Genomic DNA, 14,579 nt, shown 5'->3' on the forward strand with positions numbered 1-14,579 from the left:
TCTCGATAGGCCACTTAAGTATTTAAAAAGTTTTTTTTGCTTTTTTTTTCCTTTTCGTAAAATTTGGTAATAAAACTGACTATATGTTTTTAGACATTTGGGGAGCCTAAATCAGATAGAAAAGATCAAATTCACCCTCAAACCGCCGAGAACATCGGTGTCCCTCACTGGTTCGAGTGTTTTTCCCCAACATGTCGTTTAAATTTTCATGGAGTTATGGCTTGCCCCTAACTCTCTATTACAATTACTTGACAAGCCAAATGACATACTGACGCACTCACAGGTCATGAATATACCATATCTTACCATATCTATAACACGCCTAGGTCCGTGGGTATGGGGAATCTTGATTATTGTGCCAAATCGTGGGCCTACCCCCACTGACATTCAATCAGTCATCCCGGTGCCAGCCAATGAAAGGTGGAGAGGGATGGAGGAGGACGGAGCTGCTAGACTGAGCGTTTTGACGCGCTGAGAGGAGGACAGAGCGTCACATCTCTCCAAACGCCCATCAAACTTTCACCACAGCCTGTAGAGAGAACCCAGTCCTCTGAAAGGGGCCTGGTAGACGCAAGGACGCGCTGGATTTGGGGCAAACGGCTGGACGGCGATGGAAACACTTCTGATGATGACTTTTGGTCCAGTTTGACCCGACTGTGAGCCCGTCTGAAAGCTTCACATTCAGTTTTCTCGTCTTTTTGCGCCACAGCGGAGGGATGGAACAAGCACCAAGCGCGCCGAGCCCTCCCCCGAAACCAGCCCACCATGAGCCCATCAGCTTCGGCATCGACCAGATTCTCGGAGCCGGGACGGAGCCGGAGAGCGGGCGCACGGCCGGGAGACAGACTGGATCGGATGTGAGCAGCGGGGACGGCTATTACAGTTTAGGAAGCCCGACTGGGGCCAACGCGCCCTCGTACACCGCGCTGTCGATCTCCCTCTCCGGGATAATGCCTCCGGTGGAGGCTTCAGGTTCATACGGAGAGAGCAGGAGTTTGGGCAGTCGGGGGGTGATTCGAGTCCCAGCCCACAGACCCGTCGCTGCCCCGGGGCCCGCGGCCCCCGTTCAGAGCGCCGTTCCGGGGTTTGGAGGTCTGTGCTTCCCTTGGATTGGAAACAGGTTCGCCAAGGACAGAATATCAGGTAGGCCGGCTGTTAAAGCCCAGACTTTCCCCTTATTAATATTTCATAAAGTGGAAAAAGTGCAAACACACTTGTGCATATTTATTTGTTTCTCTTTACAGTCAATTAATATCGTTACTAATTAATAACTTGAATGCATAATGGTGCAGCATCCTTCAACTTTACTCAAATAATTATTACGTATTAAAATGCCAGTGTCCATGTGGATGATTCATCTTGTATTTATTGAACTAAATATTTAATGTTACACTGGGTGAATAAGCAAAACACACCCAGAATAATCATATTCTTATACTTCAATAAATCACACAGAAACAAGCTATTGTCCCAAATGTAATGTTACTCTGAAAATTACCTAGAATATTATTGATCCAGTAGTTTAGAGATGACTTTAAAAAAAGAAAAGTAAATCAGACAACTGAGCTGTATAAAGATGAACTCAATATAATATTAGGAAAGTATTCTAGTATATACGTTAATTACAAAATATAAGTTTCATAACTGTTCCATTTAATTTAATTAATTTTTTAAAATATAAAATAGTACAGTCGTTATGTCAAAAGGCCTTCTGTCTTCTCTTTCATCAGATCAGACATGATCCTTTTTAGTCTAACCGACCAAGACTAATATAAATGCCCTCGTGTAAAATGCTTTCATCCACAGTAAATAAAACAACATATTTCTCACATAAGGCCTAAATAGTAAAAGTAGAGAAATGTTGTCAAACAGGACGATACGCTTGATATATGGCCTTGAATTTCCAAACACAATGAGGAGTAAATTAGTGTGTTCGGTGCTGTGTAAACGCTCATATTCCAACTTACCGGTGCGTCCTTGTCCCCGCTCTCCGCAGCAGCTCTGGTGCCGTTCGCCGTGACACGGCGGATAGGACACCCGTACCAGAACCGGACGCCCCCAAAGCGGAAAAAACCCCGGACCTCCTTCTCCAGGGTGCAGATCTGCGAGCTGGAGAAACGTTTCCACCGGCAGAAGTACCTGGCCAGCGCCGAGCGGGCGGCTCTGGCCAAGAGCCTGAAGATGACGGACGCACAGGTCAAAACCTGGTTTCAGAACCGCAGGACCAAGTGGAGGTGGGTTTGAAATGTCCTGATTGAAACCGTCACCACTAACTTCCACTGTGGCCACATTGCAACCCAAAACACTGACCGTGTAACAGAAAGAACAACATCCTTTTCAAAGAAAGTTGTCTTTTTTTTTCCCCTCTTTGACCCCGTGCGTAATTTCCTGGTAATTGAGGACGACACGGAACTACAATGAAAAATCTCTGAAAAGTATCACGAACATTAAAAAGGTCCAAAAGAAAAGCTGAAATAAAATACTGCTGGTGATTTAAGAATTTAATGAAAACAGTACATCTCGTATAGTTGTAGCTCAAATTATAATTTTTATTTTAAATCTATAGAACAACCCATTATGACTCATTTTAAATAATAAACTATATTTTTTATTTTTGTAATTTTACAGTCGAAGTTTAATAATTAAATCTCTTCCCAAATCACCGTATAACCTTTTTAATTTATTTTTTAATTCCAAGAACTCGTCACTATTTGATGTAATCTTTGAGAAATTTCACAAATGTTCACTCTTTTTTGCCCCTCTTTTATTTTACTATCATTATTGTTAATATATATTTTTAATCCATCTTTTTTGTGTGTTTGTATGTTTTCCTCCAGGAGGCAGACAGCCGAGGAGCGAGAGGCGGAGCGTCAGCAGGCCAATCGTCTCATCCTGCAGCTGCAGCAGTCCGCCCTCCAGAAGTCCCTCAGCGAATCCGCCGTGTCGGATCCTCTGTGCGCCCACAACTCCTCCCTGTACGCGCTGCAGAACCTCCAACCCTGGGCCGAGGAACGGGAATAGAGACAGACCTCCCCGTCCGTCACCCCTGCTCTGCCCGGGTGGATAAAATAAAATATTGCAGCGTGGGATTTTGTGTTGTCGCTCTGGATGGGGGCGGGAAAAAAAAGTCACACACATTTGACTGGATGTTCGTAAAACAGGACCTAAAGTGATGGTGAGTGACGCCTGTCCTGACACAGAGACTTTGCTGGACAATAGTTTGCAGCTCTGGAGAACAGGAGGAGTTTTCATTGATTCTCTTGTTCTACTTGTGATTGTCCTCTTATGCATCATCTTATTCTGTTTGTTAGAATAAGATGGGAAGGGGGGGGTGTATGTACTGACTTTGGAAAAGGTCCTAAATTATCGACAGAGACAGAAAATTCATGTTACTGAAGGTGTTTTCTCTTAATGCAACCTTCTCTTTAATCTGAAACAAACTGTGCCCATCCTGACTTTAAGGACTTCAACATCCAAACAAAAAGAGAAACTGCAGTGAGTGTTGATGAGATTTGACAAAGTCTGCTCTGTACGATCAAAAAAACGCTACATACATCTGATTCACTGGTGCTTGAAACTTCAGCTCCTCTTATTTTAAAATGCACATGTGCACAGGTACAACGTATCACCTTGGCCACAACAACAGTGTTAAAATGCAGTTTAAAAAAAAAAAAAAGTACTGTTGTGTGCAGTAGGAGTGTAGATATCATCATGACAGGGGGAATGTTGAAGGAAACATGAGTCAGGCTGTGAGCTGAGGAATAAAGGACAGTGATGCATGCTCAGTGACGGTGGTGAAGTTCTTACATATGCACATTGTCATGCTTCATTTGTAGCCTGTGTCTGTTTTGATTGAGGCACAAGTGTACATCTCTTTTTTGTACTTTACTTGTATATGTGTAAATAACAGTATAAACTGTTCTTGTGACCTTTTTTGCTTTTGCTCTTTACAACGTGCCATAGAAATTATTTGAAGGTTTTCACAAACTGTTGTCTAATATCAAGGTAAAGAAAAAGAAAAAAAAGAAAAAATTAAGCGACAAAGTTGGGAGAAGAAAAAAAAAAAAAAGCAGACTTGAGTTCATTTTATTTCTGAAAAGTTTATTGATAAATATAATGATTTTATACAATATTTCAATACACACATTATTTCATTCTGACAGTTGTAAGTGTCTGTCTGTATGCCTGTCTATCTGTCCTGTCTGTCAGTCTATTTGAAGGTGTGTCCGGGTACGTTTTCAGAGGAGCGATAGAGCACACTCAGCCACTTTAATGACACTCTTGGTAGCACAGTGAGCGGGTGTGACAGTAAATCCTTTCTAAATCTGTGTTTTCTGCTTTCTCTTTCACGATGGCTCTTGGTTGAAACATGGCTTTCCATTCCTCCAGAATCAGTGAAAAGGTCTTCACACTCATCTCCCGTCTTATTCTATCTCGCCGGCCTCCCTCACAGTGTACAGCTGCGTGGTCACTCCAGATCGACGTTTGTAACACACACGCAACACACAGTCGAAGACTAAACTCTCTCTCGGGCATAAAACACGGTCACTTCGGCTGGACTGACCGTCGTGTCCCCAAAATGAAACTGATAAATGACACTCTGAAGGAAACGGGACCTTTAACACCAGGACGACACAGACACAAACGCATGCACATCTCTGTATTGCTCTCCGTCTGTGTGCCAGTAAACCTCTGGATTCTACCCAAAGATGTCGCGGAGGAGAATTTACAGACTTAGATCCAATCAGACAGAAAGACAGACAGACAGGAAGTCCAAATCGAAAAACACAGACAGACGTGAGCGATGTCAGACAGTAAGAAGAAGTCACAAACACAAAGGTTAAATATCTACAGGCAAGTCGATACAACATTCAAACATCGATGAACACCACTGGAACACGGAGCAGGACTTCAGAAGTCTGTTGGAGACTGTACCGAGACGTAAAACTGTCGTGAGGCAGCTGGGGTTCACGGTCACCTCTGCTGACCTTGTGCAGGCCCCAAGTCTGAATTTACACGACGTCTGAAGAAGATGAGGTGTCTGGAAAATTTAACACTCCTGCAAAAAGTAGAGTATATTGCCACCAAGATTTTTTCTTTTTTTTTTTATGGGACATATACACTAAATCTGCTTAAAGGCCTCTGTTTGCATGCGTCACAATATTGCTCATATTTCTTGCACTGACACAGAAGTTCGTAATGAAAACAGCTATTCTTGAAGCCTCGGATGAGGAAAGTGTGCACTTGTTTGGTGTCGCTGCTGAGCTGCTTTCAGCCAAATCTGTCCCGCTTGAGAACAATTTACGTAATATAGAGAGTTATTTGAGAAAACGTCGGAGGGGAGCAGTATTTACACACAGTCCAAGATACCGGAACATCAGCAAAATGCAATGGAAATGTAGACGAGGTAAATGGTTACAGAAAGGTTAAATGAAGTCGAGAGGACATGTTTCCAAAAACAGTGGTGGTTCGTCGCCATTGATTTGTTACAGTAAGATGCCCTCCATATGGTTCTGTGGCCCACTGCCACCCCGTGTCAAGCTTCCTTTTTCATTCATTCACATGTGAAGCGCTTCCTTCTTTATTTTTATTTTTATTTTGCAGAATCCTGTTCACGCCGTTCTTCGTCTACTTCTTCTTCTTCTTTGTCTTTCATTGTGCTGTGCTTTTGTCAGATGCAACATCTCCCCCATATTTATTGTCTAGATGACATTTTCAAAGAGCTGTAGAGACCTCATGATGTTTTCATCCTGTACAGAGAAGAAGGCGAATTAACTGTTTCTCAAGCAAGCATCTTATAAATACTACCAGTGGCAATAAGTTATAGTTGAACAAATTTAGACAACTTTTCAAGATTTACTTCATACTATATGTGTGATTGTGGTCAAGTTTACAAAAAAAAAAATGGATGGATAATAAACGTTATCAATAATGACTTCATAAAATAGAAAAAAACCAAACTTATATAATTTCCTATAACATCAATATTGCGTTGACATTAACAATCACTATGTATTTCAATGAGGAGTGTACTGTGAGACCAACTGTAGTCCAAAAATCATTTTTAAATTCATCTACTGGCCACAAGGGGGCAGGCAAAGCCCATAAAACACCCATAATGCTCATTCAGTAAACAAATACTGATAGTGAATAAATTATATATTTTAAAAGGATCCTGATTCATGGTTTGTGCAGTGAGACCTGTAAAAGTGGGAGCGTTTGAGAATCAATCAACACAATTGATTTAATGATTTAATTTTCTTTCTTTTTCAATGGTACAAGGATTCAGACTGATAACAGTTATGCCTGCTACCTTCTAGCAGTGGTTTCCGAAAGGTGATTAAAGTGAGCTCATAAGTGGAAGTTCACTGTTTCGAATCCGACTGCCAGCAGGTCTCCAGAAAGGGAATATAACATAAGGGAAATGTACAAATCTCTTAATTCGCTGTGGCGCGCGGATATGCACCATGGACAGTCATATCAAACAAGGTAATAACTCTATCTTGTGGCATTCTGCAAACCTCCTGCACCACATCAAAACATGAAAGTTACAAAAATTCTGAAAATGGAGAAAGAACAAAGTACCTCTTGACAGGACAGGAGGAATTCATCTAGAGTGACCACACCGTCTCTGTTTTTGTCCATTTTCTGTAGAAAGAGGCACATCTGACGTCAAGCTTGTTATGCCAAGTGTCAGATTCTAACACAGAAATGCAGTTTCTGAACAAATATCTAGACTACACACACATCACTAAAGCGAGTGGCGAATTTGTAAGCTCCCCGTGAGAATGTTAGTTATAGAAATGTCATGGAATCTATTAATCATCAGTCAACTTTTTGACTGCGGTGGCTTTTCATCTGTTAAATTAAGTAGTTTTTTTATATTTTATCGTACTCCTGAGGTGCAAGAACAGCATCTAAATGTGTGATGTATGTAGCATTAACTCATCTATATTTAGTTTCTCATCTGTGTTTATGTTGTCGGGTTTGATGAGACATAAATAAAGGAATCAGGCTTTTGTACCTGAAAAAAGGCCTCCACATGCTGTTTGGGAGCGTCCGTTTTTAACACAGGGTATGTGTATTTGCCCATCATGTCATATATTGCTCTGACGATGTCCGTCATCTCCTTAGAAATGGAGCAGAAAAAAAACGAGGCACAATTTTTTTTTTAAAGAATTGCAGAGGATTACTGATTAAGATCGAGGCAGAAACACAAACTTCTTTGTTGATGTATCCGTCTCTGTTGATATCATAGAGGTTAAAGGTCCACTGGAGCTTCTCCGTGATGGAGCCCCTCAGCAGGATGGACAGAGCGGTTACAAAGTCCTGAAGAAGAGAAAACTGCACACTGAGTAAAGGAGGATGAGGTCCTTAAAACCTCAATACACTGACTGAGGTAAGAAGTCAATGTGAATGCTGCTCATAGTACAATCTATGCTGAGGTATTCTATGGGCTCACGGTGATATTTTCATTTCTACTGTTGTCTTTACATATAATTTTGGTAATCTTAGAGGAAACAAAGCTTCACACTTTTAACGGATATGACCCCAGACACAAAGTATGAAATCTAAAATCAGTGAGCAGACATGCCTAAAATATGAGGGTAAAATATACCTCAAACATTATGGATCCTGTATTTCCTGTGTCAAATGCATTAAACAGGAAGTGTGCATAAGTGCTGGCATCTGTTGGAGGAGATAAAAAAAAAGTTTGTTAAAAAGAAATGTCCAGAGGCAAAGTTGGGTACACACATCAACCAAACCACAACACACACCAGCACACTTTCTTACCTCCGTGCGGAAAGAACTGGGAGTATATTTGCTTGAAGGTATCCTCATTAACAACCCCACTCGGACACTCCTGGAAAGAGAGAGGGACACAGAAATAAGAGAAACCAAGACGATATCACCTCTGGGACAAGTCAAACGGAGGTGCCGTTTGAGTCTGAGGGCAATAAGAACACATGAAGTTGATGTTAACTTTAATGTGATGTGACCAGCAGTCAAAACCATTCCAAATAGCTTATGTGTGGTATTATTGTCTCATTCAGTAATTCAGGGATGTACAATTACACTGAAACACTGAGACTACTGTGTCACTGGGCCTTCACACAGCAAACACAGAGAGACAATCAAACATCCTCAATTTAAACATACATTCTATTAAGGGTCGACAATCGCCCTCAGATGCATGTTTATGGACTTTGTAAGGGAACCGGGACACCTGGAAAATAAACTCATGCAAACACTGTAAGAACATGTAATCTCTGGACAGCGAGACCCTCTGATAAAACCTGGTTTTCATCCCTGGACATTCTTCCTGGGACTTGAGAGTGCTAACCACTACTCCACTATGCAAGTGAAGCATGAAAATAAACAGTGTAGTTACAAATAAAGACGGTATGTTTAAAAAAGCCCTCTCCTTTTAGGAGATTGTTGTTGTTGTGATTGGGAGTCATAATTAATCGTTGCCAGAGCTTATGCCCTCCGCCATGTACCTGACATTGAATCCTGATTTTAAATAATCTAGAGAGAGCATGACAAAGTGCCACAACTATAAATGCAGTAGACACATTGCAGGAGACCATTTACATGACACACCATTGCCTGTAACAATAAGGAAAGTATTTCACAAGAAATCCTTCCAAACAAGCCTAACAGAAGGGGCTGTGCTATTTAAAGTATGTCCTCATCTTCATCCAGGTGAATGAGGCGATAAATCCAGTGAGAGTGAAGGTTTTTCTTCTCTTTGCTCTGGTACCACCGTCACTCACATTCTTGAATCCTCGATAAAGAACTTGCAGCTCTCTTTTGCTGAAGTTGGTTTGAGCCTCGAGCTGGTCGAGGCCCTCCGGTCGATGGCACACCATGGTCATCTCCAAGTCATCGTCAGCTTTGTCTGAAAGGGGCGAAAACAAAAGAAGACGCAAATTTGTAATTACAGCTCAGACGTAGAAAACAAAAGCTGGCTTTTGTGAAGAGGAGAAGAAATGACACATAATTGCAGGGAAATTAACTCGCGTATAACCGAGTCTAAATTACACACCCAAACCAAGAGGCGGGGAGGATGAAAGAGGTGGGTGCAGAACTGTAGAGGTCAGTTTAACAGCTCTGTTTCTCCTCTCAGCGGCCCTATCATTAACAACTCATTACTCTCCTCGCTGGGGGGGAGGAGAGAGAGGACACACCACTGACTCTGACACACACACACACACACGCACACGCACACATACACACAAATGCAGTGACTATAGGTGAAAATGACGGTTCAAAATCGGGATGACCTCTCTCTCTCTCTCTCTCTCTCTCTCTCTCTCTCTCTCTCTCACAGACGCTCATCTGCACATTTGTACGAGCGCACAAGTTCCCAGAAGCAATCTTCAGTTGGATAATTATGCATACTGTCCTAAGTGTGCATAATTTAATACACGCAGAGATGAAAATTCAGAACATGATAAAGTGGTCATAATGTATAGTAGTAAAAAAGCTGCACCAGTGAAAAGATTGATAAAAATCTTGCATTTGAATAACAAGATTTTATGTTTAATCAAAATCTTTTCAGAGTAATGGTTGGGTGATTGAGCCACATTTGAGAGTCCCATTATCATTTTCATAAACTGATGGTATTATATTCCTCTAATGCATCCATTTATTCTTTTGGTTAAGCTGGGAGACGAGGAGCATCATGTAAAATAAGCTTGTGAGCGTCGCTTACCAGCCACTTTATTAACCTGTACAATCTAACGTGATCCTGGATACGATTTGGCCTTTTTCATATATGTTATTGGGCTGACGGAAAAAGTTACAACTTCATTTAATTCAATTAAAATATGGGTGAGGATACGTTTTCAACTACAAATGCAGTTCTGTCGTGCCGAATCCCATCAGCATGTCCAAATGTATCAGACAGTGATCGGTAAATGGGGGTCTACATTTTCAATTTGAGGATGTAGTTTGTTTACTAAAGTCTGTATGACTTCAAAGTGGCGTGTATTTAAAATATGAACTGGCTGACATTTGACTTAGTTCATCAAGATACGTTGAAGAAACTTTCAGTATCAGTATAATTAATACGATCGTAGTACTTTATTTCTTCTGTTGTCGCTTGGTGTTTCAAATTTGTCATCCAGGACTTAACGTTTTATTGAGTCGGGGTTTGTGTGCAAACAAAGTCAGTTTGTTAGGAGAAAGTTCACAATTTATTTGACATTCATACCAAGCATGTTCGTTTTTAATGTATTTATGTGGATCAGTCAAGATAAACGTCTTTTTGGGTTCTCGGTTGGTTTTCTGTTGTGGTGATTTTCAATCTTCTTTCAGTGAAGTCCACCCAGATTGCCTCAAAAAGAAAAAAGAAAAAAGAAGCCTCCTGTCTGAAGAACGTCCGGGTTTCTGCTTTAATCTCCTGTATCTGCAGTTAGAATCGCACACTGAAAACAAGCAGTTCCAATTTAACATGAACTGGTACGGTCATGGTCTCCAGAGACTTTAAAAGCTTCCTTTCAGCTCTAAGTGTCACTGTGTGGGACGTTCACTTTGTCCTCGGCAACCTGGATTTTAAAACATTAATAGTCCTGAAACAGATATTATTTTATCTGTGTGGCCGAGCCATTAGTGCTCTGCAAAGCTTCTGCACACCAGGGACTCTTCAACTGTGTTCTCTCAATGAATTACAGGTCCTGGGTCAGCATTTCACAGCATTTTTATCTCTCTGCTGAATTCGCCCACGGTCATCCGTCTGACCTTTTCGGTTTCGGCAGCTATTGTTTGCACTTCATGTGAATTGGGTTTCAACCTTCTTGTTATGCTGTTACACCTCATGACACTTCAGATGCTTTGTAATGTTGAAGCAAGCGGCACTCTGATGGAATCTCACTCTTTGATTGTCACCTATATTACATTATATTATTGCATGGCAGCAGGAACTCATTAAATTCCTACGTTACGGGAGCAATGCAACTTTATTACTTTGTATAACTTGTAAAGCCGCCCGTCCTCATATAGCTCCTTATCACTCTGCCCTCACACTGTTTAACACACACACACACGTATGCAGGCACACGACACGCCCCCACAGCCGATGAAGGTCACTTTCTTCAACAGCGTCACCACATCAAACTTTGCCAGCCTCACATTCGGCTGTGGGTTCAGTCTTCTGCTCAAGATAATGAAAATGCCTCAAAAGCTATACAAAATCCATCATAATCATAAAAATAAAAAAAACCCTGTTATGGAAAAGCCACAACAAAAATGTGATATTCAGAGCAGTATAAATACTGCATTAAGAAGATATTGAGACAAATACCAACGACAGAGAGAACAATTATTCTGAGGTCTGAGGAGAAACTCGAACTTCTCACAGACTGTGAAGCCGTTCCAAGCAAATTTGCAATGTTGGCCCGTGTAAACAAATCGGACTGGAGTGAATCAATGACAAGGGACTCCCAAGTGTAAAAAAAATTACCATTAGTTAGTATTGAGGTGTGTTTTCCACACCTACAGTGAGAAAACCTGAGCTGCTGATTAATTAAAAAGCACTTTAAATGAAGTTTCCTCACTGTCTTCTTGTGCTGAATAGTTACACAGTGGTAATTCAATTGAGTGTTAGCGGCAATATCAGCAATTATGCAACATTAATACGTGATTATGAGGAAATTAAAGAGGTTGTGCATAACTAGTGAATACAATTCACTGGTTTGTTTATCTGCTTTGTCTTTTCAGGCACAAAAAAAACTCAATGAAGAGCACTGAATAGTAAATTAGCCGTTAAAACAAACTAAATTATCATAAGCATAAAAACCTCCATTATTACTTGAAGTTTGTGCAATACAGCTGTAAGACTCGCTCTGCTTTCTGCCCTGGGTGGCATCACACACTGGCTGAAGCAACGAGTATTGCAGCAGTATTGCTGCCAGTGGACAAATCAAAGCGTTCAGGCAAGTTAGTTAAAAGAAATCTGACAAGTAAACAGCCAGGAGCATCTAACTGTTTATATTTATTCACGGTTTGTTAATTATTAATTTTTTGGTTCTCCTTTTGTTTTCTGAATAAAATATGAGTCCCAGTTATCCGAAATCCACACATTAATAAAACAATATTGTGTTTTGTTTAGTTTTTTTGCCTGAGTTGGAGCTGAATGGTAGTGTTCATAATGACTCACCCTCCACAGTGATGACTCCCAGCAGGTGCAGCAGCTTAACGGCCCCACAGCACAGCAGGATGATGACTATGGCATGTAGGCTGTTCTCACTTTGCTCCTCCCTTTCCATTTTGATCCCTTCCTTAATTCTTTCTTTCCTCTGGCCTCGTTGTCAACTTGAAGTCTCTGACTTTTCTTCTTCAGTCTTTAGTCGTGGTTTTGATTCCTGTGCTATGTTCTCAAAACTTTAAAATCAGAACTGCCTGCAGCTTTTTACCACATGCGAATGGCTACTTTTCTTCTATACAGCTCTCTCTCTCATTGTGAGAAACTTTCCCTTCATCTGGCCCTCTCCCACTGTGAGATCAGTACTCACCTGCTTCTCTCTATCTCTGTCTTTTTATCCCCTTGTCTCTCCACTCCCTGTGGGCATCTTTCTCTCTCTCTCTCTCTCTCTCTCTCCCTTTCTCCCTCTCTCTCTCTCTCTCTCTCTCTCTCTGCTCGACACTGTGTGTTACAGCCATTGTGTCCTTCAGTCTTTCGGGAGCTTTAAGTTGGAGCTCCAACCTGAAAGCACTGTAACAATGATAAACTCACCTTCCTGTGTGTGCGTGTGTGTGTGTGTGTGTGTGTGTGTGTGTGTGTGTGTGTGTGTGTGTGTGTGTGTGTGTGTGTGTGTGTGTGTGTGTGTGTGTGTGTGTGTGTGTGTGTGTGTGTGTGTGTGTGTGTGTGTGTGTGTTTACGAGCAGATCAGTGCTTAATTAATCGTTGACATCATGACACACAGCCATCCCTCTGCGACAGAAGGCTTAATTTAACACAAAGTGACTTTCCTGGCTCACACATGCCTTGAGTCCTTTCGTGTGACTTACTCCACAATATCAGTGATGAACATACCTGGTGATATAACAAGATCCATCCTCATCACCTTGTGGACATTCTGTTAACTAAATATTGCAGTGAGGTTTGAGGACAAGGAACTGCTGATTATTACCTGCTGTAACATATATATACCAGCAGGGGGCAGCAGACACAAAGAAAGAGGCCACCAGGTTGTCAGCTCTTCTAATGAAGACATGAGACAGCTTTTATTATGTGTTTGGTAGAAAACTCACTTTTAACTAAGAGGGATATGACCGTTTGATCTGATTTCTTAATTAACTAGTGTCTTTCCACAATAGCAAGCTAAAACACACTGATAATCACACATTCTAAAGGGATATTTATTCAGTTTGTGTGCATTGTCCACACCGATGAGTGGGCTTTCTTTAGTGGTCAATAGTGTGAATGCAGAAAAGAGCTGTGATTTGCAGACTGAAGTGCTGACTTGCAGACTGCAGGGGGCTCTGCCGTAGCAGGAGGTTTCCCACAGAGTTGTCAATTGCAAGTTTGCTTTATTTACTCTTCTGGAGGTAAAGCAGCAGTGCTGAGCAAAATTAATTTTAGTAGCAGGAGCCACATTTAATTTAATTTTCCACACATTGGAAAAGATGCTTGTTAGCATGAACAGCACTCGATATGGACGATTAAGCATAGTGTGTATTGTGTTTATTCAAGTCATGAACAATGAGCTGCTTCAGAGTATTAATTATTATTGCTTTGATGTTCTTCACGGATACAGAAAATGAAAATTCCCACAATTGATGATTCACACCAACTGTGTTCTTCAAATAGGTTCTTTGAATAGTATTCATAGAAATCAACCACAGAATATTACAGAAAACTTGGTATATGGTTTTATTATTATTGTTGTTGTTGTTATCCATACAGTTTTATATTGTGTTTAAAACGTGTATAGGTTAATTAATGATCCAGCACCATTTGAACACAATGTCTTGTTTTTGACTCATTCTATTTCTCCCATGTTGTTTCCTTTCCCACCTCCACCTCCCAGGTTACTTTCACAAACACGTTGCAAATGGTGGACAATGAAAACGAGACACCGTCACCCTAAGAGTTGATTTGCTATGTGTGGGAGATTTTCTTTCTGATTCTCCAAAGTGAACTGAAAACAACTTGTATACACGACACAGTCAGCGGCCTCCCCTGCATTGATAGCTGGAAAACGTCAGCAGGGGCTGAAGCGAGACAGCTGGACAGTCCAGAACAGTTGTATTGAGGTGCGCAAGAGTCATAGTTCCTACCATATAAATACCCCCCCCCAAAAATTTTTTTAAAAACCACAACAGTTAGTGTAATTCTGGACTACAACATGAGCATCAGTATTATCACAATAATCAACAATAAAATATTGAACATTTAAACCTTTACTTGTCTGCTACAAAAACAAGTTTGTTACTGCAGACTAAAATAATACTTCAGATTAATATTAGCCGGCTTCGTCTTTGATGATTGTGGATATTCTGGGTCTCTAACTGACTCTGAATCTGGTTTCCTCATTTAAGATTACATTGGGGATGAGGAACACAAAGCTCCC

General features: G+C 41.0%; 2 protein-coding genes across 3 annotated transcripts in view; one reads left to right on the forward strand and one right to left on the reverse strand.

The window, feature by feature from the left end:
* Positions 1-716: 716 nt before the first annotated feature.
* On the forward strand, positions 717-3,021 carry tlx3a (T cell leukemia homeobox 3a; the record flags this gene model as incomplete). The annotated part of the gene is made up of 3 exons (XM_080465068.1): positions 717-1,143; positions 1,997-2,234; positions 2,838-3,021. The coding sequence occupies 3 exons, from the start codon at positions 717-719 to the stop codon at positions 3,019-3,021; spliced, it is 849 nt and encodes a 282-aa protein (XP_080321194.1).
* A 1,071-nt stretch (positions 3,022-4,092) lies between these two features.
* The window catches only part of kcnip1a (Kv channel interacting protein 1 a), a 31,580-nt gene continuing 21,093 nt past the window's right edge, over positions 4,093-14,579 (reverse strand). Inside the window, exons 2-8 of one of the 2 annotated variants that reach the window (XM_080465447.1) lie at positions 8,778-8,902; positions 7,795-7,864; positions 7,619-7,689; positions 7,222-7,329; positions 7,025-7,129; positions 6,586-6,648; positions 4,093-5,750 (exon numbers count right to left, since the gene is read on the reverse strand). In XM_080465447.1, coding sequence (XP_080321573.1) covers positions 5,703-5,750; positions 6,586-6,648; positions 7,025-7,129; positions 7,222-7,329; positions 7,619-7,689; positions 7,795-7,864; positions 8,778-8,902 — 590 coding nt within the window. In that variant the 3' untranslated portion in view covers positions 4,093-5,702. The remainder of the gene's footprint in view (positions 5,751-6,585; positions 6,649-7,024; positions 7,130-7,221; positions 7,330-7,618; positions 7,690-7,794; positions 7,865-8,777; positions 8,903-14,579) is intronic. The other variant, XM_080465446.1, reaches the window with a different exon arrangement.

Source organism: Lipophrys pholis (assembly GCF_963383615.2).
Source record: "Lipophrys pholis genome assembly, chromosome: 6".
Taxonomy (NCBI): Eukaryota; Metazoa; Chordata; class Actinopteri; order Blenniiformes; family Blenniidae; genus Lipophrys; species Lipophrys pholis.